Below are 23688 nucleotides of genomic sequence, written 5' to 3'. Positions count from 1 at the left end.
CAAACCATAGTGTATTATACTGATGGTTTGATCATACTACACCAATCAACTACTATGCATTGTATTGTATTGTATTAATCATTGCAATGTCATTTATGGATCCACGCGATTGTGTATATTTGTCATTTTGGGTTACCAATCAACCCACTCCATTTGACACCAACTCATTGGTATCACTATACTATTTTATTCAGGTGATACGAATGGACTATTACAACCATCAACAAATGTGTAATTGTCACTTGATATATCGACTCTGATATGCAACACTATGCTGTGTTTACTGTGATCAGGTTTTTGATCAATCTTGGACTCGCGGTACATGATTTGTCATGTTGGATCGTGTGGATATGTCATGGACTGCAATTTAGTTGCAGACACACATGCTGGACATTGACTGATGCATACTGTGCAACGACTGATCAGTGCGTGTGTAATCGCACACTTGGTGGTATTGTGCATTATAGTTGTTTGACAATGGATGGATGCTGGATTAGTCGGTTATATGCAACCCGTCTGAATCGACCTATTTGGACAAACACTCGATGTAACTGACAACAATGTGTATACATGGATATACATGGATATGTGGTGGTGTATTGATCAGACTACTGACTGACAAGCAATCAGTTGTCAGTCATGTGGTGCTGGTATTTGAGTTGGAGTGACTGATCACAGAATGCCGAGTATTTGATGGTAGCGTACCAGTGATAACAAACACAACTCTGACACCACCACTGGAACAGTCATACAACAGTTGACCAACAAACTCGTAGCACCGTCAGTATATGCTCGTACGATCATGGCATGTCTGCATGAAATCATCTCGTATTCCAGTATTCGAGTTTAAACGAAACCCACTTGAAAAGACTACACTGTTAACAAAAGTGTTGTTGAACAGGCGAGATCTCGAGTGTTTACAACAAATCAAGCGGATGGACAGCATTGCTTGTGTACCGTCATGTGGTGATATCACCTAGAATATATTATTAGCGGCATCATAGTGCGGCAAGTGTATTCTGATCGTTGATCTTGATATCGGGTGCCAGATCACTTCATAAACAATTGTGTAAAGGGAGATCCCTTTAAAGTTACCTTGGCATTGATAATAGTAAATCACTGCTAACCCTGGCAATAAATACGGTAAATGAAATAAAGCCAATCCCTTAGAGCGGTCATCCAAGGAACATGCTTTTAATATTATACAATAACGGATATAAATACGACACCAAACCGACGTATTGAATGGCATTCATCTACAACTTTCTCAGCCAAGACAATACAATGAAATTTTCAATCACCTTACTGTCATCGATACTTGCTGTCTGCTCAGTCACGATCGCTAATCCAGTTGATTCCAGTTCGACCACGAGCACTGAAGCTAGCACTTTGTCAGCCTCTCCAAGCGCGACTAAAACTGCTGAACCTACCTCGGTTCCTGATTCACTTTATGGCGACTATTCCGGCTGCCATTTGATTGATAGCGAGGGAGTGGTTTTGATTAAAATATTGGTAGAATATAGTAAAACTGCTGACATTTTAAAACAAGAAATGGAAGAGAAAAGAATCGAGATTGAAATCCAAAGACAAAAGGTGAAAACCCAAAGGAAAGAATTCGATGCTTTGGAAAGTGAAGCCGAGGAAAGCAATGACGCAGAAAGCTATGGATCAAAGATTGCCGAACTTGAACTTGGGATTGAAGGCAGTCGTGAGATTCTTAGGAAACTTCGAAAGCAGTACTGGGATCTCGATGAGGAGTTTGATGGCCTAAAGGAAAGACTAGCCGAGTTCCAAATGAAAATCCTAAAATACTTTTTGGGCAATGATGGATCTACACCACTGACTATTAATGATTTTCCACGCCTGGAATCGGTCCCTGGATTTACGGAATGTCTTGGCGAATTCTACAGTGGCTCGTTGCAGTCACTGTCACAATCTGGGTATGAGACAACTTTGTAGGACTCTGGTGTTCAGCAACGAATTGTTCAATCAAGCTCATCACATTGTTCGCAGCTCAGTAAACTATCGACAGCATCATCCAGCATATGTTGTAACGCAGCGTGTATTGCGTGTTGGTTACTTGTTATTGTGTTGCATTCAATGTCGTTCATTCAATAAAAACCTTTTATTGCCAAACCCAAGTTTATTGTAAATAAAACCCATTTAAAAAACACACCAAAAACTCGGCAAATAAGTAGTCTTTATTAGCCAATGTTTAAAAGAGAGTCCAAGTATAATAGGACGGGTCGAATCAAAAAATAATTGATGGGAAATAAACTCCAAAGCATACCATTCTATTGTCTAGAGTTCATCAAAATTTGGCTACTGTTGAAATATCCAGACTAGTAACTCAGTCATATATTTTTACACTCGCGACAAGACACTTTCGTAGGTGGGAACCATGTATTTGATGTTGATGAATGCATCTTCACCACCAGTCAATTCAAATTTTTCAAGCGTCTCTTGTATCAAATCACCAATATTCTCTCGCTTTTGCTGTGAGTAGTAGATACCATCGCCAAGATTGACTAAAACCCAACAAATTACAAAATGAGTGTTTGATTTTCACACTACGGATGGATGGATTTCGGATAATTACCATTTTTGTTTTTAAACAGATTAAATATGGGGAGAATCTGGCGGTAGTAAGGAACCAGTGCTTCGCCAACCATATCTGCCGACTCTACAAGATGCTGTAGCACCTTCAAGGTAGTGGTAATGACATGAATGTTACGAGTATTGAGAGCCTTTTTGATTGGAATAATAAGTTGAGGAACTACGGGGAGAATCTTATTTCCGCCCTTGTCAAGCAAATCATGAATCCCCTGACGAGCCAAAAAGGCAAATGGTTCTTCAGTCTCGCATAGACCAGAAAAAAAAAGTGGAAGATAATGATGATAGTCCAGTTTTTCTATATCCACCTAATTTGATATCATGGCATGATGATAAATACAACATGTAAACTCGTCAACCAATACTATTTATATACCTTCCAATTGATCTTATTGCCCTTGGCATCGTGGTTGACTGAAATGGGAAAGTCACCTCGATCATACAGTTTTCTAAAGCCTAATAATTGTTTCAAGTTAAATCATTTGGTTAAAAAGTAGTTTGTGTAGAAAAAGAGTAAATTGCTTGAATCTACGTAAAAACAACCAATACAGGACACATACTGGTTTTTTCCTTTGCCTTTTCGCTAAAGATATCCTCTACAGGAAAACAAAGAATTAGTAAATATTAAAGATACAAAATAAAAACAGTATTCAGACTACACGGCAGTAGTATATGATTGTAAATCAAGACCCATCAAGAGCTGAGCCAGTGACGATATTAGAATGCAGCATGACGCGTAATATCCATTTTATTCGTCACTTAGTAGACATGTATAGCTTCTGGTCATCCAGTATCAATAATGAAAAGATAACAGAAAACTTGCATAGTTTTAAAATAAAAATCAAGTCAAGACATACTAGGTTTATTTGGCTGTACTGGAGCAATTTTACGAGAAGCAAAAGCACCAGCCTTTGGAGGACTAGAGCCAGGAGGAGCAAAATAGCCACCAGCAGCAGCAAGCTGTTTTGCAGAGAGTTGAATATTAGAAATATCGATTTGTTTCTGACTATTATGAGGATGGTGAATATGAGCCATTGTAGATTTGAGTCGAGATTGGATATAAATCAAGCTGGAATTCAGTGCGAATCATGACCACGACACACGTGACTATTTATGACTGTCAGCGAGCGCAACGATTTCTTTAAATAGTTGATAAGCGACAAGGGAGCCAAACCATCAATACTATTACAGTTGGTACTATCTTGTAGTTTTTGAATTACTGTTTTTGATTCAATACTAATTACTACTGCATTCAGTTTCTACTTTACTGACCAGTTACTATTGAATTCAACAGTCAAATATACTCGACGTCATTCTCATCAACCAGCTCTATCATGGCTACCAATCAACGACCTAATACTCCTTCTGGGATTTCTGCTTCTTCCTCTTCTGCTGCAATTTCTGGCTCTACCAATGCTCAATCTAACCTCAAACCCATCCAAGTCAAGCTGGTTCTTCTAGGCGAAGCTGCTGTGGGCAAATCCTCGTTGGTGCTTCGTTTTGTTAATAATGAGTTTCAGGAAAACAAGGAACCCACTATTGGTGCTGCTTTCCTGACTCAAAAGTGTCGGTTGGATGATAAAATCATCAAGTTTGAGATTTGGGATACTGCCGGTCAGGAAAGATTCCATTCGCTCGCACCCATGTACTACAGAAATGCTCAGGCTGCAGTCGTTGCTTACGATATCACTAAACCTGTAAGTGTTGATGTGGAATCATTATTCCTGATACCATCCTGAACAAGTGTTTCAACTTCATCTCCGTGTGCTTGGATATTCTTAGGCTTCACTGGAAAAGGCCAAAGCATGGGTCAAGGAATTACAGCGACAGGCAAACCCTAATATTGTGATTGCTCTTGTGGGCAATAAGTTGGACTTGGCTGCTACAGCCCGTGGTGTTTCGACCGAAGAGGCTCGGGCATATGCCACTGAGGGAGGATTGCTCTTTTTGGAAGCATCAGCAAAAACTGGCGAGTTTGTCATGGATATTTTTACAGATATTGGTGAGGCTCATGATGTGTAGAAATTTTTCATTAAAATGTATCCATTTTTGGCTGCTGACACTAACTTGCAATCATCTCGGTGTTTTGGATTGCATTCATTAACATAGCTAAAAAAATCCCATTGGAGACTCTGGCTGCTGCACGTGGACGCACCGGCTTAACTAGCGGATCTGGTGCTGGAGGCACAAATGCCAGCAGTGGACGAGTAGATCTCAACCAGAATCAAAATGCCACCCCTGTTCAGGATGCATGCGCTTGTTAAACTTGGATAATGGGAAATGGATATCATTGATGAATGACGAATTGAAACTATCAGGTCTCATGCTTATCCAATGGCCTGAACATTTTTATTATAAACTTTAACTTTCCATGATAAGCTTGAATCTATCCAATGATCCTTTGACTGGGACTATTTTTGATTTTTTGCTTGAAAGGCCTTATAGCTGGATTATTTTCTTTTTTTAAATTACATTTATTGTTTTATTTGCAGCCGTATTTACGTAAAATGAACCAAAGTCAAAATGCAGAATAAACGGCCGTCTCATGTTTGATGTCAATCTTACTGCACAACATTGTGCCCTTTGAACTCTTTTAGCTCGCTGGTCCTTTTCCATCGTGTTCATTCTTGTACAAAAATACGGAGCGAATATTCACATCCTCGACATCTTTCAACCCAAACACTGGGTGATCGCATGGAAACAACAGTTGCATTCTCGAGATTGTTCTCTTGAACTAGAGCGCGGACGTATCCGAATGTTTAGGGAAAACAGAGCTTCTATAAAAGAAATAATCAATCTGTAATGGGAAAACAACAAATATTTAACCATTGTTTATTCCAAGATAAGCAAGTGCTTCATTTTACGTGAACACGGCTTTAAAACAGCAAACGCTCAATACTTGTCCTTCTACTCATTTACCTTGTCTTGCTTTATTTTTCAGCATTTGATACTACTAATGTCGTTCATTTTCAAAATAATATTTGGAAAAGAAATGAACGTGCACAAAAACAGCAGTATTGATACTCGAGGTATTTCATTATATGTTTGGATTTTAGTCGTCGTATCAATGGAGCCATCACTTCCGGGGTTTTGCTTTTATTTTTCCGTTTTGGAATTATTGGTTTTCAGGTTATAGGATTGGCTAGATATAGTTTGCTTGAAATACACCGCGCATCATCTACGCATTCATACTTGCAAGACGACAAACACGAGATACAATACTGAAAACATGCTTTTATATCAATGACAAACTCTTACTCAACCATTGCAACTACTGGCAGCTTGATAATGAACAATGAGCCTTTATATCTTTGATTGCAAAATTACATTTTTACTATGATCCCAGCACCAGAATACTTGCGCATTTAGACTAAATCCGACAACTACGTGATAACTAATACTATTTTTATAGCCTTAATCTAGTATAAGATCTGCTTGTTCTATTCATATCAACCAGTAGACAACTACTCTTATATAAACTGACACTCCAGACTTGGCAAAAGTATCTAGGCTGGGTAACTGCGTTGGTTTTAGACCAGTGTCGTCAACTCCATGTCCAAGCTTGAGACTAAAAATAGGAAATGAAATTTTTTCAACCATATTCATTTGCCACCATTTTATTAAAATCTTTCCAATTGATTTAAATAGTAAAACTATTGATTTAAAAAGTAAACAATCGATCCATCAGCATTTCAAAGGCGAGTCCTAGTCAACATGATTCAATTTAAAATTGTATTTATTTTGCCATCTTCTTTGCTGATTGTTTGAATCAGCATTTTATTACTCGAGCAGTGGGTGATTTCTCTAGAGATGGCCAAATACCATCATCTTACAAAAAGTTCAGCACCATCATTTGCTTTGTATTCGCAATCCCAATAATCTTGGATACTTTGTTTTGAAAACGGGGTCAGAATCTTACATTGCCCATTTCAATCACTAGCAAGCCTAATATTAAAAATTATAACTGATTCATTGAATTTATACTCAAAAGGCGCACCGCTTCAGCTTTAGGCCCGTTTGCAGCAGCCCAACACAAAATATAGCACTAAAGTCGGTATTCTTGCAGTTTTGACACTATCTGTTTTTTAGAATGCCCCAACCTGGCATCGAACCACTTGATGATACAGATATACCTTGTAGGCGTGTCGAATTGCACATATCTGAGCCTATCTGCCATTCAAAACCATCCACGGCTGGCATGTCTACCGATATTGGAGCCGTAGTACTACAAGCCAAAAGTTTGAATTTGCCTGTTCTTCCTGGAAAGTTGGAGAAAGTTGCATTTCCCTCTGACGTGAATACGATATCGGCCAACACTGCTGACCAAATCAACAAGTTGAATCCACCTTTTAATCAAGAGCAAACACCTGCTGACATAGCTCTGACCCCTTTACTCTCACAAAAAAATCACTTGGGTTTCACCAATACTATTTCGAGTGCAGTAGATACTACCACTCTACCAGTATCTGTAGAAACACGTTTGCCTGTTCAAACTATGCAGCAGCTGCAGCCATCTGTTAAACTTTTACCAGTCATATTTGATTCGGCTGTTAGACACGGACCAATGGTTAATTCTGACGCGTTGCTACAGTCAGCCAGTGCAACTCTCTGCTCAGATCAACCGACATCAACCATCATGCATAAACCTTTAGCTTCAGATGCCCCACTCTACACAGCTGATACCACTCATCAAAACTCATCAGCACGTATTATACATATTCAAATTCCAACTGCCACTGCTTTTGTTACTGAATCTATCGAAATATCCAATACTACATCATATCATGAGCTTGTGTGTGTATTGATGGCAGCTGCTGGAATAAGCGACTCTGATATTGACTTTTCAACTAAAATTACCAAGGCTGGGGTATGGCTTACGGATACAAATGGAAGACATTTGGAATTGGACGCTAAAGAATTGATTCAAAATTCAAAAGAAACACCCTATATACTTCAAATCGACCGACCTAATGGTAAACCCATATGTATTACTTATAACTGGTATTTCAGGCTTTCAGTACTAGTGAAATAGACTCATCTCAACTGTTTGGCTAACAAAACAATATAGACACATTTTTAGTTTCAAAAGAGCCTATACACGCTGCTGAGCTTTCTAAAATCATTCAGCCAATCACTGATTTGGCTACCAAGTCATCTGATGTAGTTCGGCTTAGGAATAGTCTGAAAAAACTTCGCAAAAAAATGGATAGAATGGTAACTTCGCATTCAAGCTTATACAGACATTGGGTTCAGTACATCCTTGTATGTTTAAACATATTTAGATTAATCATGCGTACAACACTAAAATTTTATAGGACGTAGACAAACTCAATTTTGGGAAACCTTATTCAATGTTGACTAAACTCCCCAGCTCGCATACATCTACTATGCCTAATCCAAACTATCCCAGTGACGCTCCTAGATACATCTTTACGGAACACACAAAGGAATGGTTGAAATCGCCCACATTTGACAACTGGCAATGGGATGATAACGAGTTGTTGGGACTGTTTGAGCTCATGTTTGTAGAAATGGGTTTGGTGGAAGAGTTTAAAATCGATCTGGGTGTTTTAAGACGGTTTTTAAGTGTGGTTCGCGAAAACTACAACAATAATGTAAATCTCTTTTCAAAAGTGTAACCATGGTAAATCGGCTTGCTGATTCAAACTAAACTTTGTGTATTTTGAAAATCGTAGCCGTTTCATAACTTCAAGCACTCATTCTGTGTGACTCAAATGGTATACATCTATCTCTATTGATCTAAAACGCTTGACTGGTTAAACAGCATACTGAGACTAACTCGTATGTCAACAACGTGTTTATGGGATGTAATATGTAGATGTACGGATTAATCAATGTCACTAAACTGATTGACAAATTAAAACCAGTTGAGAAATTGATTTTAACGGTGGCTTGTATTGGCCATGGTAGGATATATTCACCATCACTTTCTAAACTAAAGCCAAGACTGTTTTGTAAATGTTTAATAGCACTAATTTAAATCTTATTTTTACTGTGGCTTGTATTTAGATCTTGATCATCCTGGATATAACAACTCGTACCAAATCAATGGTAAGACGCTAAAACTCGTCCATCATATACATTGTAATTGATGGTTTTGTTTCCAAGAATATTTGACTTAGTTGAATGTAAATAGCAAAAACTGAAATGGCAATTGTTTACAACGACAATGCACCACTTGAAATGCATCATGCGGGTGAGTTTGGATTGTAAGCTGATTTAAATTCATTGTGGTTTTTATTGGCTCTATACCCACTCATAAAACTGCTTATTTTTCATCCAGCCTTTCTGTTTGGTATATTAAAACGGCCAGACTGCAATATATTCGCTGGGTTTTCGGATAGTGTGTACCGTGAAGCTCGTAGAGGAATCATTCGGTGTATTTTGTCAACGGATATGGCCAAGCACGGTGATTTACTTGCACAGTTTAAAAAGGTTTCCGACTCGTTTAATTATGACGATGCCGAGAATCGTGCTTTGGTGAGTTTATCAAATGATATGTTTGGAAAAATATGTCATCTGACCAAAATGGTGTGAATAGCTTATATCATTAGTGATCAAATGCGCCGATATTTCCAATGAAGGTGTGTTATATTTTTGTAAACTAAACTGCCTTGTATTTGACTTGTACGGCTTTTATGAATTAATATTGTTTTTATGCACAGTACGTCCTCCCAGTGTCGCTGAGCCATGGGTTAATTGTCTCCTTGAAGAGTTTTTTTCCCAGTCTGATCGTGAAAAGGCAGATGGGTTACCCAATGCACCATTTATGGATAGAGAAAAGGTCACTAAACCCAGTGCACAGATTGGGTACGTACTTTTTGAAAGTGAATGACACGACTTGGAAGCGTTTACTAGACTAACAACTCAAAACTATCTCATGAATTGCAATGGCTTTAGATTTATTGCATATGTAATGATTCCCATGTATGAACTTGTTGGAAAAGTACTGCCAAATATGGACAAGCATATCTTGCATCCTATTAGAGCATCACTCAATTTTTACAAACATCTTCTTGAAAAAGAAAAGGCAGAAAAATAATTCTAGAAAACTCGGTCGCTATTGCTGAACCAAAATATAGGCTGCCTAACACTGATTTGATTTTTAAACGCTCGGATGTAACGGATTTGAAGTTTATGATGCTTGTTATGTCAATACGATATGAGGAAAGCGCACAAGTTATTTTCAGTTTGTTGTAATTGTGATCATACTCATGCGGTTTTTGAATAAAGCTATTAGATTGAATCTTTTGGCGTTGGATCAAACTTATTTTTAATCATGGTTGTTTTAGCTGGGCGATTTTAGTCTTGACTTGAAATGTGCTGATTAAGTGGCAATTTTCAAGTTTATTTGCTTCGAGGCTTGAGCATCTCAGCCAATATCATTATTCAGTCAATCCGCACAGATTAAAGTGATGAAATCAAACAATGATCAAGAACAAGTTGGATAGCTCATGTAAACTTGCACAAAATAGTAAAATCAATACAATTTGACTGATATTCAATCATGATAAATAGGTAGCTGATGGATTGCTTATTATTCGTAAATAGTCTTTTATTTCTGCCTTTTTTCCACAATTGAATCATTTTCAAAAAAGCTTTACTCGACTGTAATTTTAATCGACAATGAAATCTCAAAGCCTTGGGCTTTAGTTGGAACCTGCATTCGCTTTTGGGGTTGTTGATATGGGAGGCGACTTTTGCATACCCGAGCTTTTTGCAGGTGGTGGAGAGGCACTGCTAGCAGAAGGAGCGGGGAGTACACTGGAAAAAGTAGATGTAGGAATATCTGGAAAGGGTGTAAAAGATGAACTACCTTGAGTGGAAGAAGACTCAATAGAGCTGAAAGGTACTTCAGCACCTGTAGTAAAAGTACTATCCTTCAACTGTGGGGCACGCTTTAACAGCTGATGAGATTGCTGATTGATAGGAATTATAATTGCATAAGTGAGCGAAACAAACAGAGAGATGATGATATTTAACGAGATCTTCATTGACAAATGTAGTGTTCAGGCAACAGTATGTAAACGCGATAGGAACAAACTGGATCGACTAGAATGAATGATTGGTAATGACAGTTCAACCTTGTTTTTATATCAGAAAACTTCAAGTGGAGTTAGTGGCGACTGTGGCAATTGATAGCTGTGTACTGTCATAAATTATAGCTATGCAGTGGCTTAATGCTTATGTGGTTGGGTGCCTATCGCTGATTTACACAAAATTGATGGGTCACTACAACTGTTTCAAGTCGAGCAAAATTACTGAATATCAAACCTATGTTTGTCGAAATGGATGAATAGTATTCCCGGGACCAACTAAAAATGCATATTTGCTATTGCCGCTGTATTCATGTAAAATGGGACACTAGATAAGTGTATAAACCAATTCTACGGAATGGCTGGTGTCAGTTTTTCTCCTAGTAACTGGCATGTGTAGTTGCATTCCTGATATGCTAAACTAGAACGCGAATATACGAGTTTTCAGGATGCAGTAAAAGTTTGTAGTTTGGCAATAATATGTTGTGTTGATCAAGTGTCAATATGTAGTATAAAAGCATGGCAAATATTTAATTATTTATCCTCGAGACAATCACTGCAAGATAAATACAAATGCTTCACTGAGTGCGGCTGGTATGAGTATGACTGATTTGAATAAAATGACAGACAATAAACCCATTCGTAAAAACAACTTTGTATAATCAAATTGATTGTTTATTGGAGTGTTTAAAAATATAAATAAGGTCATATGAATTGTTGAATCTGTACGAGCTAAACGAAATAGGCTGTTCTAAACCTGAGCGCACATTACTTGATTGGAAAATTCAAACTATTTAAGCATCTGATTATGGAGAATCCTCTCTCCTTGGTGGGTCATACGGATTGTTGTTAGGGAAGAGAGGTTTCCCAGCAGACACGCCTGTGAAACCGCCATTGGACACATCTGGTATTACAAGAGCGAGCGCAGTGGTAATGACACCATAGATGCAAAGGATGATGTGAAGTGGATTCATGATAGCTTTAAAACAAGTTTAACTGTTAATAAAAGTAATACTTGGGAGGGAAGAAATAAAAGGCTTCGAGTTTAAATATTGCTGAGTGGCTTACAGTGGCTAAACCATTCATGTTATGGCGACTGATTGCCACAGCATGAATAGGACAAATCGGCAACATCACAAAAATGCACCAATATATTTGAGCATAAATCAAAGCATAGTTTAGTAAATAGCAGTAGTGATTGATTGCCACTTGAAACCTATTTTAATTGTATGTGTCACAACTAGTGCTCAACAAGAATGGCGAGATAAATGAAAAACTGTCATCCTTAGTAATGTTGTTTTCAATATTGGCAGATTGTCCGCTGATTTGAATGGCAGTAACATCTATTAACCGCATTTCCTGCATCACGATCAGTTTGTTGAACAATCTACAGCTCTTTTTGATTCAATATAGAATGGCGTGTATTCGATCTAGTGGTGGCTGTTTGTTGATATGGGTATTGATCCTGTTGACACAATCTTGAGCATTTCACCTAGTCTTGCACCAACCCAAAACAGTCGTGCAATTTTACAAACCCTAACCCTGTTTAAATGCAGCAGCAGCTTGTCTAATACTGTCTGGATGTTTCCAAAACATGATAAAAGTCGAATTTTCTATATAATCAAAAAATACATCCGTTTCTATTGTTGCTAGTTGTGATTTCGGATTCTCTCATTGATTCCATCTACTTGAATGCAATGCTATCAATGATGATATTTTAAATCACAAGCATAACAGCCTTGAGATCTAGTCATATTTGCGTGAAATGGAGCACTAGATACGAGTGTCACATTGCATAGTAAACCATTTCATGAAGAGTTTCAACTTATTTGTGATTTTCCTGGTGGTTAGCATGGAAACAGCAATTGCATTCTCGAGACTGTTCACTTGAATTAGATCGCGAATGTATGAGATTAGAATATAAAGTGGAGTTTGAAAACAGTTGAATCCAATTTAGTTTTAAACTTGTTGATACAAGATTATCAAAAAGAGAGAAATTCTGTTTAAAAGTATAGTTTGTATGAAGTTATCTATTAGTCAATGTGTAATAGGAAAACAACGAATATTTAATCATTTATTCCAAAACGGAATACAAGACATCCATTCTATGTGGATATAAGTAGTGATAGATTCATAAACTAGCCCAATATGAGTTCATATATAATAACAACAATATTTAGAGCAACTAGAGGAATACGAAGTAGAGTACGAACAGCAGCAATCAGATTGACCAGTTTGAGTTTGATTGAGTTTGGATCACCACCTTGTTGCTGATAAGCAGCTTGAGAAACCGACAGTCCAACTAAACACATGAGTTAGAAGTTGATTTCCAACACAACAACAAACAAAACATACTTCTAGCAAGAAACCGTTCTTCATGAAGGACAGCAATGGCATTGACGACCATCAGAGTGACATAAAAGAGAGTTCCAAATCCGAACATGAACATTGCAGTGGTTGACAGCAAGAAGTTGAATCCACGTGGAGTTGATTATTGAAAACAGTTTTGACATTTCATCTATTATTAACATGACAGTTATTGAGCCATTGGACAGAGTTCCTGTTCATTTAACTCCTGTTAAACGTCGTACTCATGTCGAGACTTTTAATACAACTCCAAAAATGGATTCTCTTGCTGCTTCTCCAATTGGAGTTTCTTCTGAAAAATCCAACAGATATACCAATACTGTCGGATCTACTCCTATTACGGATAACATTATCACTCATGTTAAACAGAATTCTAAAAATGTTTCATCAACTCTTACTGGAATGCTTGCATTGCGTGCTCGTTTAGTTCTTTCTGACTTGGATCGCACTCGTTTTAAAAAAAATGCTGCAGCTCTCTGTGTTGTTTTGATTGCATCGATTCTGCTGTTTCTTAGGTAATCGAATGTCAGTTGTTCTAATAGTGCTAATAGTGTTAATAGTACTAATAGTACTGTTCAATTCTTATTCATTTAGTGGTTATGACGCTTATCCCCTTCGATATCCTGCAACTGTCTTGACTGGATGTAAGTCGAAATAACTTGTATTGATTCATGCGTTGTAAATATAAATTTGATGTTTGGTTCTTACTGACTATTCATGATTTAGCTATTCTGTTTTTTATATCCGTCTTTTTACTCAATATCATTGCAATCTCTGCAAAATATCTCTGGCCTGATCAATCCAAGTCAACGTCTATCATATCTAATAGTACTACTCAATCATCTCATCAAGGCTATGAACAATCTCTGGTAGAATCTCGTGGTGAAGCATGGTCACCAGGTAATATCATCACGTCAATGTTGTCGAGTCATGCCAACACTAACAATAATTGGCTTAGTTCGTCCACTTGTTTCTCCTCGGAAAGTCTATACGAGTCCCAGATCTGAAACCGAAAACTCTTTTAATAACAATGTCTTGGCTTCAACTTTTGGTTCTCATTTGTCACTTACTCGCAACACTGTTGTCAAACCATTTATGCTTCGTGGATCTCCCAGTAAGTCCATATACTATTCCAGTAGTGATGCTTAAACCATCAAGCTTTTTAATCTTATATCTTATATCACCATGTTTAGTGAGAAAAGAAATACCCATGATTCATGATCGTATGGACTTGAATTCTTTACTTGATGGCGACAATCAAGACGATCAACTCGCTTCCACAGTCAAAAATCCATTCACAATGTCGCTTGGAGCTTCTACTTCAACAATATCTCAGTTTCAACATGCTGTAAAACCTACCGTGAATCTGATGGATAAGGAAATCATTGAAGATGGACTGGTTGTTCGAGAACCTACAAAAACTCTCAAAGAATGGAAAACTGGTCATTATATTGATAAATGGGCTGAAGAAATTCGCAAGGTATTTAATCCAGTCCGTTCAATTCGCCAGTTTGTATTACATATTCGACTATTTTCTTACATTTTGAATCCATCTGAAAAGTGGTTGGCAACCCATCTACTTGCTCAGTTGGTTGAGCGTATTGATGCTGTAGATCAACTACTGACCACTGCTGGACTAAGCCATCTTTCTTGCAGCGTCATGTCACCCATTGAAGGAGTTCAGATCAAGGAACCTGTTGTATCAGCTGGAATGACTAATACAGTAAAACCTACCAACTATTTTGGACTACCCAATACCACGCAAACACCATTGTTTGGCAGAGGTGTACAAGCAGCTACTCAGCCTAATCAACCTTCTGCAGCACCTCAAACTTTACAGCAATTGGCTGATCAACTACCTCTGGTAATATCCTGCTAGTTTAAACTGAACTGCTTGTATTGATTTCTGCTACCAACACTAGATTTGTATAGGAACCCATGGTTAAAGAACGCGTTATATTGGAAGGATATCTTGCTGTCGGCAAATATTCATCCAGGGACTATATCATATATCGTATTAAAGGTACTGTCTTTCGATTTCAGTTTATTGATGATTTTACATTGAGTATGTTGCTTACATATTTGGTATTAATAGTACTTGCAACTGGAAGCTGCCTTGCTCAGTACAAATGGAACGGAGGACAAACCTGGAAGGGAAAGCAATGGAACCATGATGTTTACCCATCAGATGCAGAAATCATCATGCATTTGTTTTGCAAGTATTTGGACGAAAAAATCATGATTCTAGAACCACACAAGTATCGAGGATTTACTGACAAGCATTTTTTGCCATCTGGTGCCAAGCCGAGTAAGTATAGAAATTTTGAATACTTTTTGAACAAGGCTAATCTATCATTTAGGTCTGTTGCCCATTTACATGATTCGTGAGCAATCTAAATGGCCCGCTCACTATCAACTTGTAGTCGAGAATACGATTTGGGATCTGCATCCAGTTGAGTTTGTTTTATTGTCAGATTGTGTTGTATACTACTGGCTTATACTTTTGAAATGTTTTATGTAGAATCGTAACAATCTGTTCCATACACTAGCCATGTTCATTTATTGTGTCAAGGTTATATCGAGTGGCTATATTGGGTAAACATGATTGCTTTATTATTGGATTTTGGGCATAATCTAATGTGATATTTTTTGAAATACTCTGATAACTTGAAAGATTGCTGTATATTGGAGGCGTGGCGACACAACTATTGGATATTGTTGCTTATGGACCGATTGCATCGAAATATGACTGGCCGTCTAAAATTCATGGCAACAAGGAAACTGAATTGCTTTCATCTAGCCAACTCGGGAGCAGTGCCGGGAACAAGCTTAAGCTTACCAAAAGCGATTCTACTCCATTGATGAAAACACCAAAAAGACTTCTCAAATTTTAAAAGCACGCAATTAAACTTAAACTTGAGAGCATTATATGCCAAATTTTTATCGTTTAATACGGATTGAGTCCCGTGCTTATAACTATGTTGAATCATTCACCAGCTAATACATTTTAGTATAATAAAAAATGGTTTTGTGCGACAAGCAATTCCACGCACTGGACTAAGAGTATCTAAAGACCATGCAATCAATTTGAAATAGAAAAATGCAACAAGTGTTTAACCATTATTTATTTCAAAGCAAGAATCAGTGACTGAAATATAGTTGAATTACTCTTGTCTGATATAGATCAGCAATCTTGACTGCAGTCAATCCAATCACAAACAAGTGAATACTAGTAACGTGACAGAATCTTGCAGTCACGGGACTAAATGTCAAATTGAATTCTTGACAATTCGGCGTTTCTTGCTGCAGAATCAAAATGTCGGTTTCGAAAGATATTTCCATCAAGATTAAATGTTCCAACGAGGCGGCTTTCACTCTAACAATTGACCCTCAAACCGACACAGTTCTTGATTTGAAAAATAAAATCACTGCTCATTTACTTCAATCTGAAGGTTCTACGAATGTATCTGCTGAAACCATGCGCCTCATCTATTCTGGAAAAGTACTTAAAGATCCTGACATGTTGTCTGTCTACAAAGTTTCTGACTCTGCCACGTATGTGCTGGTTTTATTTTTATGTATTCAAGAGTCTTGTTAAATTGTCAAAATTGGACACTAGTTGAACAATAGATGCTCTGAGCTGTAAACTACGGTATTATGGCTTAGATATGTCTTGTACTATTTCAGCTGTATAATTCTCTAAACTGGAGTTATGTCATTCAACAGTTTATGCTAGTTTACCCTAGCACATTCATGTATTGATCAATCATTGGATGGTGCGAGCAATCACTCGACTAATCTTCATATTAAATATTCAACATTATTTCTAGTCTACACATGGTAAGAGGCAGCAGACCTCCAGGAACTGTTTCTCCTTCTGCTGCTGGAACTCCTTCTACGCCAACTCCTACTCAGCCATCCACTAATGCTTTTGCAACCACTCCAACAGATCAGCCCGGATCTCGCACTGCGCCATTAGGTAATCCATTTGCTGCCAACGCTGGTGCCAATCCATTTGCTGCTTTTGGAGGCGGCAGTATGCCTGGTATGCCTGGAATGCCTGGAATGGATTCGATGATGCAAGATCCAGCAATGATGGGAATGCTCAGTCAAATGATGGCCAACCCCCAAATCATGGAATCATTAATCTCCATGAATCCACAACTTGCTGGCATGATGACTCCTGAAATGCGTCAGATCATGCAAAGCGATCAGTTTAGATCCATGGTATCGAACCCACAAGTCATGCAACAGATGATGCAAATGAGTGCTAATATGGGCGGTATGCAAGGCATGGGCGGAAATCCTTTTGGAATGCATGGACAATCACAACCAGCATCGACAACTGCCATGGGTGATCGTTCTACCCCCAGTTCAACCCAACCCAATCCTACCACGTTCCCTCCACTTCCTATGTTTAACCCTGGAATGATGCAAATGTTGATGGGCGGTCAAAGTGGTGCAAATGTTACACCTGGACAACCAACGCGTCCACCAGAAGAAGTTTATCAAGTTCAACTTCGTCAACTTCAAGATATGGGATTTTACAGTCCATCAGAGAATGTACGAGCACTCACACTTACTGGCGGTAATGTGGAAGCCGCCATTGAATGGCTGTTTTCTCACCCTCCTGGTACTCAATAGCTTATCCACTTATTTACCAGCTTGAATTTGCAAATATACAGTGATTTCTGCTTTTGTTTTTGTTTTATATCAGTTGCAATGGTTCAAGGCTACTGGCTAATCCAGAAACTATTTTGCTCAACAATCATTCATTTGGCTCTTATTTTTCAAACTAAAATAGTTGTAAAAATAACAGCAGAATCACTGGATGAATATACATTGTATAAATGTAGCTGATCGTAAACAAACCTTGATCTAAGCTTCATTAGTGTGATTAAACAAGTCTAAACAGTCTAGATGTCAATCAAGCTCTGGCTTCAGTTTTTTATTTAAATTGTTGTTTGACCAAGATTTTCTATAAAAACATTCGAGTGTAAATCTCAACATCATCACGTGAGATCGTTACTATAAATTCAGGCAATTTATTGGTGATTTTGCATCAAATTTAATCAAAAAGTTATTAGTGTTACGTATCGGATAATGAAGAATATTACAACGAATGCAACCAGTCCAATCAGTCAATCAATTCTTGAACATCGCAAAAGAAATGCATCGCTAAACTCTACACTGTCTTGTTCAACCTCTAGTTTCAATACCCATACATCTTGGCTAATCTGTGAATCTCAGTTGATTCAATGTATTCTCGATTCAAGTAAATCCACTATCCAATTCTTTTCTGGTCAACTCCCCAAAAATAGTGTATTTAGTCCAGACTCAATCATTCAATTTAATAATAAATTTACTGTCAAGCTTCCAATCTCAGAGCGGGTGTCTGGCACAACGCAGGTATGAGAAATAGAGATCTTGCTGTAACAATCCATTTATTCAATGCATTCATCTTTTATTGTTAATGAGCAGTACGAAATATTAAATGCCAAATCTTTATATGACACGGCATCAGGAATGTAAGTTGATGCTGAATCAACCATTACATAGCAAATGTACTGTTTATTCATCAGCATGTAATTAGGAATCTTCCATGTATATTGGCAAAAACAAATGATACACTGCATTTGATAATACTTGCAGATCCTTTGGCTAGTGAAAACACTGCTATTCTTTCAATATCGCTGGATTCCCGTATATTCACTCCTGATTCAAACAATTTTTTGAAAAATGAGCTTCTGGATGGTCCTGTTGCTCTCATTTACTCCACGGATAATGCTATCCTTATATATCAAACATTTCCAGGATCCCGCGAATTAGTCTCGGTAAAATTACCATGGCATCCCAATCAAATCATAGGATGCTGGTCAGATATTCGTCAAGAATCTATCCATTTTTTAATCAAGCAGGTTTCTCAAGACCAGACTTTGATTAAACGCATGGTATTTAATATAAATGAGTTACAGGATCATTACTCGGTCGAGCCCAAAAGTTTGGATGTAATGGGTGTGCCAGACTACATGACAGATTTTGTAATTCATATCTCTGTCTTGCCTCGAATGGGAAAATCCGAGTTCGTATTTGCTGCATTGACTAGATTGGGAACTTTGGTCGTATTCTTTCGTGACAAATTAGACTGGACTGCAGATTTAAAAAACTTGAGGCTAGATCTGCCCAACTCCAAATGGTATGTTACTTTTACTATAACTTGCTTTTGGGTAAAATGAGTTCATTTGTAATGAATAAACATTGTGTTTAGCCAGATCATTTCCAGACAATATGTTATTGTTTTGACATCCGAAACTGTTGCGATATTCAGCAATGGCATATTATCTCAAGGTATGTTTTGGTCCCAAATTGATTTAAAAATATCAGATTGATGTGTACTACATTTTGACTCGAAATTGCATATATTCTAGTATTTTCATCATTTCAAGCATGCATAATCAGAAACTGTTCCTGGAGTATTGTCGAGATTCCAAAGTCGAACGTTGAGGATGCAGGATTATTGCAAACCAAAGTTTACATGCACTCAATCAAACAATCCTCATCAACCAAGGTTGAAAACAATAGTATAAACATTCCAAATAGTCACATTCAAACTGCAATTGTAAACACTCTTGAGATGCAGATTGGGCTTGCCAAATCTATTGTTGCGGATGTATCGAAGCAGGTAACAAGATATCATGCGTTTTTAGTTTGATATGTTGTGCTGATACTATGATGATCAAGATTGAATTCAAACAAGGTGCATTACGGGCAGGTCGACGATACATTTCCAGAATTGCTGGGAATCTAGTAACCGATCCGGATCAGTTGATCCAACCTGATCAAGCATGCATGGAAATCGTTTTAAAAAACATGGTCGCGGTTGATCCCAACACTGGAATGCGATTGCTCACTCAACCTGATTTTCTTTTGAATGAGAATCATAAAATCACTCCTGATCCGTTAATTCAAATCACTAAATGTACTGCCACTGTTGATAAAAACAAATACAAGGCTCATATTTATATCACAATTCAAAACACCTCCAATCTGTAAGTGACATGCACGAGGGATTAAATCCAAACTATAAATAGATGCAATCACTAAGCTACTGTATCGACCCATGTAGCACGGTATATAATGTGTCTTTTGTGATTGGCAAGTTGTCGCGATATTCAGAAACTTTGACCAGCAATGCATCGGTTATATCATTATTGGAATCCAACTCGATGTGTAATGTAATGTGTCGTGTAAATATACCTGTACGTGATCGTGTATCTGATCTACGCATGGCCATAGTTCCAATATATTCCAGAACATTAGATGGAATTTTACAATATGGGTATCCGATCACTGCAACGACCACACAAGCACAATGTAAGTGGCAATGAACAGTACATACTTCGCCTTGACTTATGGATTCAGACCAGTTGGACTTGCCCCAATCTACTCATCAAATACTAAACTATTTAAATTGATAAACAGCTTCAATAGAGTTGATATGTACATCCACAACGTCGTTGCTATGGACACCCACATCTTCAATCGGCAGATCATTTGATGAAGTCATTTCAATTGTTGGTAAAATACTTGGATGTAGCGTGGATATATCTCACCAACGTGCAACAGGCGACTTGTATTATATTGAATTCAGTCTGTTGAACTCTGCCACCCTATCCAATACTCAACTAGCAAAAAGTATACGTGATATCAAAATCAATATATTTGCCTTGAATGATGAGACGGTTATTGATTGTGTGTCAAAACTTGTGCATGAAATTCCAGAAATTCATTTGTAAGATTGTACATGTTTTGGACAATACTTTCAACCCAACAACAAAGATATGGATTGTTTTATCAATAAAAGCATGTATTTTGACTGGAAAGTGAATTTCTCAAACACACTGTTCATATTTAAATCCGAATGAATAGATGGTGCTTGAACCCCGCATATCAAACAGTTATTTAGAATCAGATTTAGAAACTAACTTTACGTACAAATCAGACTGTTGTAAAAGCGTTTCGTGTGTTCCTGACGAGACAATATGGCCATGATCCAAGACATGAATGCACGTAGCATCTTTGATTGTATCTAGACGATGTGTGACAACCAATAACCCCTTTCCTGAATCTACAAGAATCAATCATAAAGTTTAAATAATGTCACAAAATATCGCTTTTGGATATAACAAATATAGTACCTCTGGAATAGGTTTCCAATGCTCCAATCACCGCTGCTTCGTTTTCTGCATCCAATGCACTATACACGGAATTTAAAAAAGTTCAAGTGGACGACCTGAAAATAATAAATACAACGTTTTAAACAATATATCGTATAACAAACCTGGTTGCCTCATCCAAAATGATCAATGATGGCTGCATAAGATATATACGGGCAATAGCCAGTCTTTGTCGCTGACCTCCAGATAGTAAATTAGCCTATCAATAAATAGAGTCAATATCTAAATTTCAACAAACACCATTTTAATGCATTTCTAATGCCACACTTGATAGGATCACTTACTCGTTCACCGACGCAAGTCTCATACCCATTTGGCAAGGCTAGGATAAACTCGTGAGCATTTGCAAGCTTGGCAGCATGTTCAATTGTCTCGATTGTAGCTCCAGAACACCCGTATGCAATATTATGTCTTACAGAGGCGTCAAACATATCAGGAAATTGAGGAACAACACCAATATGGCTTTTGAGCAATGCTAAATCCCATGATTGGAGCGATTGATTGTTCAATTTAATCGTTCCGTGTTGAGGATCGTAAAGACGTTGAACAAGTGCAAGAACAGATGATTTGCCACTTCCTGTCGGTCCTACCAATGCAACTTTGTGTCCAGGTTCGATAGTGATACTGATTTGTGAAAGCACAGGGGTAATGGATGAATGACTGCTTTTATAACTTGGATAAGAAAATGTTACATTATCAAGTTCTATTCCCGTGAATGGGTCTTTATCAGTGATAGCATCACGCGATTGGAGCATGGTATCCATATTTCCAATAGTAATGACTGGCTTGCGATCCAAAATATCAAAAACACCGTGTACTGCAACAGATGCAGGTCCCAAGGCGTAGGAAATACTTGCTGAAAGCTGATTGATACTTGCGGCAGTGAGTGTCAAAGTCACTAGCGATACAAGTACACGCTCGTTTGTGACCCATCCCCACAACATCAGATTACCTCCAGCAAAAAGTCCCAAACTGAAAACAAGAATAATCATGGATTCAAGTACACCTTGGCTGAGAGAAACTACAAACTGGTGCTTGGTGTTGATTGTGGTAAATTCACGCAAGAGAGCGCTATAGCGAATGCTAAAGTGACGCTCTTTTGCCAACAAAGAAATAGTTTGAAGTTTGGTAATCATTTGAGACGTAAACTTGGCACTATTTTCCTGCAGCATTTGATATTTCTCTGCAAACCTGATCAAATCAAAAAAATGCACAAAATGTCAAGTTATAAACAAAACCACAATCTAGTCACAAATGTGCATGCATTCATGGACTTGCCTGGCAGAAATGCGAGCCAACCCGGCACCAATCAATAAAATCACTGGAAATGGAAGAACCATCAGCACTGCCATCATCCACGAGTTTGAGACTCCAATGTAAATTCCAACTGTTAAATTCACTACACTTCTTAGAATATCAGCCAACAAGTTTCCAGAAACAGTCCCAATTTTCTCGGTCGAATCTGCCAAAACAAGCTCCAAATTTGTCGGCGTATACATTGGATCACCAAAAAATTCCATGTCTTGATATACTACATGTTGAAAGATCTTTTCGCGAAGCTTGTACATATTGCGCGATGCAGCGTATCCAAATCCTACTGCATTCATTACAGCTGCCACCAGAGAGCACATGCCAATAATGATCATTGCAAGTGACCAAAAGTTTGTAGAAGCAGTAATTTGGTCAGATGTGGGCAAAGCATAGCCTGCAACCACTTTTCCAATGACAAACCCTTGAAGTGGAGATTGAAGGCCTTCTATTGTACTTCCAATGTATCCAATGAGAAGATACGGCCATTCTTGTTTGGTTTCCAGCCAAACACGTTTGAAAAATTGAAATGATCGAAAAAGTCGATCAAATAGCTCGTTGAATGGTCCGTCAGATTTCATTGGATTTGCTCCACCTTTGACATTGATTGATTTTGACAAAAAAGGCTCTTCAGAACAGTCGTCCATAGGCTGTATTTCAGCAGATGCACTACTTCTTTTCCTGAGTAAACCATGCCTATTGTCAGCTGTGGGTGTATTGACAAGTGGGATGGCTGCAGTGGTCGAATATGCACTAGTTTGGCGAGTTTCCAAAAGTGTTTTGAATATTGTTTGAGATTCAGTTAGTTTTTCAAATGATCCATCTTCGGCAACATGCCCCTCCTTGAATACAATAATGCGAGTAAACTCTGTAAGCGAGGCAACGCGATGGGAAACACAAAGTATTGTCTTGTTTTTTCGAGACTCGATCAAGGAGTTCATGACAAGCCGTTCTGTAGATGTGTCTAAAGCACTTGTTGCTTCGTCTAAAATCAACATTCCAGATTCAGCTCCAAGATAGGCACGAGCAATGGCTAAACGCTGAATTTGGCCACCACTTAGAGAAGTGTGCAAACCAGAAATATCAGTATCATATCCATCTGGAAG

General features: G+C 37.9%; 11 protein-coding genes across 11 annotated transcripts; 6 read left to right on the top strand and 5 right to left on the bottom strand.

Moving 5' to 3' along the window:
- Positions 1-1284: 1284 nt before the first annotated feature.
- On the top strand, positions 1285-1959 carry BATDEDRAFT_92388 (uncharacterized protein; the record flags this gene model as incomplete). Its single annotated transcript, XM_006682676.1, has 1 exon — positions 1285-1959. The coding sequence occupies one exon, from the start codon at positions 1285-1287 to the stop codon at positions 1957-1959; it is 675 nt and encodes a 224-aa protein (XP_006682739.1).
- A 225-nt stretch (positions 1960-2184) lies between these two features.
- On the bottom strand, positions 2185-3656 carry BATDEDRAFT_36223 (uncharacterized protein). Its single transcript, XM_006682600.1, has 5 exons — positions 3471-3656; positions 3174-3209; positions 2990-3069; positions 2600-2921; positions 2185-2528 (listed from the first exon to the last, which is right to left on the bottom strand). The coding sequence occupies exons 1-5, from the start codon at positions 3646-3648 to the stop codon at positions 2365-2367; spliced, it is 780 nt and encodes a 259-aa protein (XP_006682663.1). The 5' UTR covers positions 3649-3656; the 3' UTR covers positions 2185-2364.
- Positions 3657-3767: 111 nt separating this feature from the next.
- Positions 3768-5142, top strand: BATDEDRAFT_37534 (uncharacterized protein). The gene is made up of 4 exons (XM_006682608.1): positions 3768-3807; positions 3908-4310; positions 4396-4615; positions 4723-5142. Exons 2-4 carry the CDS (start codon positions 3948-3950, stop codon positions 4875-4877), a joined length of 738 nt encoding a protein of 245 aa, XP_006682671.1. The 5' UTR covers positions 3768-3807; positions 3908-3947; the 3' UTR covers positions 4878-5142.
- A 1561-nt stretch (positions 5143-6703) lies between these two features.
- BATDEDRAFT_28314 (uncharacterized protein) lies at positions 6704-9676 on the top strand (the record flags this gene model as incomplete). The annotated part of the gene is made up of 11 exons (XM_006682561.1): positions 6704-7586; positions 7682-7827; positions 7929-8228; positions 8310-8351; positions 8453-8540; positions 8644-8685; positions 8771-8830; positions 8918-9114; positions 9176-9218; positions 9300-9444; positions 9535-9676. The coding sequence occupies 11 exons, from the start codon at positions 6704-6706 to the stop codon at positions 9674-9676; spliced, it is 2088 nt and encodes a 695-aa protein (XP_006682624.1).
- Positions 9677-10283: 607 nt separating this feature from the next.
- Positions 10284-10628, bottom strand: BATDEDRAFT_92487 (uncharacterized protein; the record flags this gene model as incomplete). The annotated part of the gene is made up of 1 exon (XM_006682630.1): positions 10284-10628. The coding sequence occupies one exon, from the start codon at positions 10626-10628 to the stop codon at positions 10284-10286; it is 345 nt and encodes a 114-aa protein (XP_006682693.1).
- Positions 10629-12808: 2180 nt separating this feature from the next.
- BATDEDRAFT_14652 (uncharacterized protein) lies at positions 12809-13119 on the bottom strand (the record flags this gene model as incomplete). The annotated part of the gene is made up of 2 exons (XM_006682501.1): positions 12809-12972; positions 13026-13119. 2 exons carry the CDS (start codon positions 13117-13119, stop codon positions 12809-12811), a joined length of 258 nt encoding a protein of 85 aa, XP_006682564.1.
- An 80-nt stretch (positions 13120-13199) lies between these two features.
- BATDEDRAFT_92390 (uncharacterized protein) lies at positions 13200-15931 on the top strand (the record flags this gene model as incomplete). Its single annotated transcript, XM_006682675.1, has 10 exons — positions 13200-13552; positions 13632-13681; positions 13764-13937; positions 13996-14151; positions 14231-14901; positions 14970-15060; positions 15133-15345; positions 15398-15489; positions 15559-15632; positions 15712-15931. 10 exons carry the CDS (start codon positions 13200-13202, stop codon positions 15929-15931), a joined length of 2094 nt encoding a protein of 697 aa, XP_006682738.1.
- Positions 15932-16358: 427 nt separating this feature from the next.
- BATDEDRAFT_37532 (uncharacterized protein) lies at positions 16359-17962 on the top strand. The gene is made up of 2 exons (XM_006682607.1): positions 16359-16592; positions 16868-17962. The coding sequence occupies exons 1-2, from the start codon at positions 16516-16518 to the stop codon at positions 17679-17681; spliced, it is 891 nt and encodes a 296-aa protein (XP_006682670.1). The 5' UTR covers positions 16359-16515; the 3' UTR covers positions 17682-17962.
- Positions 17963-18488: 526 nt separating this feature from the next.
- On the top strand, positions 18489-20833 carry BATDEDRAFT_28311 (uncharacterized protein; the record flags this gene model as incomplete). The annotated part of the gene is made up of 7 exons (XM_006682560.1): positions 18489-18565; positions 18631-19233; positions 19306-19385; positions 19466-19719; positions 19779-20086; positions 20164-20411; positions 20520-20833. 7 exons carry the CDS (start codon positions 18489-18491, stop codon positions 20831-20833), a joined length of 1884 nt encoding a protein of 627 aa, XP_006682623.1.
- On the bottom strand, positions 20804-23100 carry BATDEDRAFT_18048 (uncharacterized protein). Its single transcript, XM_006682510.1, has 5 exons — positions 22549-23100; positions 21559-22455; positions 21379-21473; positions 21236-21294; positions 20804-21165 (listed from the first exon to the last, which is right to left on the bottom strand). The coding sequence occupies exons 1-5, from the start codon at positions 22918-22920 to the stop codon at positions 20996-20998; spliced, it is 1593 nt and encodes a 530-aa protein (XP_006682573.1). The 5' UTR covers positions 22921-23100; the 3' UTR covers positions 20804-20995.
- Positions 23101-23337: 237 nt separating this feature from the next.
- BATDEDRAFT_6996 (uncharacterized protein) lies at positions 23338-23688 on the bottom strand (the record flags this gene model as incomplete). The annotated part of the gene is made up of 1 exon (XM_006682492.1): positions 23338-23688. A coding segment is annotated over one exon (351 nt), but the record flags the coding sequence as incomplete, so codon positions are not given.

Source organism: Batrachochytrium dendrobatidis, assembly GCF_000203795.2.
Source record: "Batrachochytrium dendrobatidis JAM81 unplaced genomic scaffold BATDEscaffold_17, whole genome shotgun sequence".
Taxonomy (NCBI): Eukaryota; Fungi; Chytridiomycota; class Chytridiomycetes; order Rhizophydiales; genus Batrachochytrium; species Batrachochytrium dendrobatidis.
Note: the sequence above shows the minus strand (reverse complement) of the source record. Positions and strands in the feature narration are given on the sequence as shown.

Coding starts and splice junctions, on each gene's coding strand:
- BATDEDRAFT_37532 (XM_006682607.1), top strand. CDS start 16,516: ATGCGCCTCATCTATTCTGGAAAAGTACTTAAAGATCCTGACATGTTG. Junction 16,593..16,867: donor AAAGTTTCTGACTCTGCCAC/GTATGTGCTGGT, acceptor CATTATTTCTAG/TCTACACATGGTAAGAGGCA.
- BATDEDRAFT_18048 (XM_006682510.1), bottom strand. CDS start 22,920: ATGATCATTATTGGCATGTGCTCTCTGGTGGCAGCTGTAATGAATGCA. Junction 22,456..22,548: donor CTCGCATTTCTGCCAGGCAA/GTCCATGAATGC, acceptor AGGTTTGCAGAG/AAATATCAAATGCTGCAGGA. Junction 21,166..21,235: donor ATTGGAAACCTATTCCAGAG/GTACTATATTTG, acceptor TGATTCTTGTAG/ATTCAGGAAAGGGGTTATTG.
- BATDEDRAFT_36223 (XM_006682600.1), bottom strand. CDS start 3,648: ATGGCTCATATTCACCATCCTCATAATAGTCAGAAACAAATCGATATT. Junction 2,922..2,989: donor GCAATAAGATCAATTGGAAG/GTATATAAATAG, acceptor ATATCAAATTAG/GTGGATATAGAAAAACTGGA. Junction 2,529..2,599: donor TCTGTTTAAAAACAAAAATG/GTAATTATCCGA, acceptor GTTGGGTTTTAG/TCAATCTTGGCGATGGTATC.
- BATDEDRAFT_37534 (XM_006682608.1), top strand. CDS start 3,948: ATGGCTACCAATCAACGACCTAATACTCCTTCTGGGATTTCTGCTTCT. Junction 4,311..4,395: donor CTTACGATATCACTAAACCT/GTAAGTGTTGAT, acceptor GGATATTCTTAG/GCTTCACTGGAAAAGGCCAA. Junction 4,616..4,722: donor GGATATTTTTACAGATATTG/GTGAGGCTCATG, acceptor TCATTAACATAG/CTAAAAAAATCCCATTGGAG.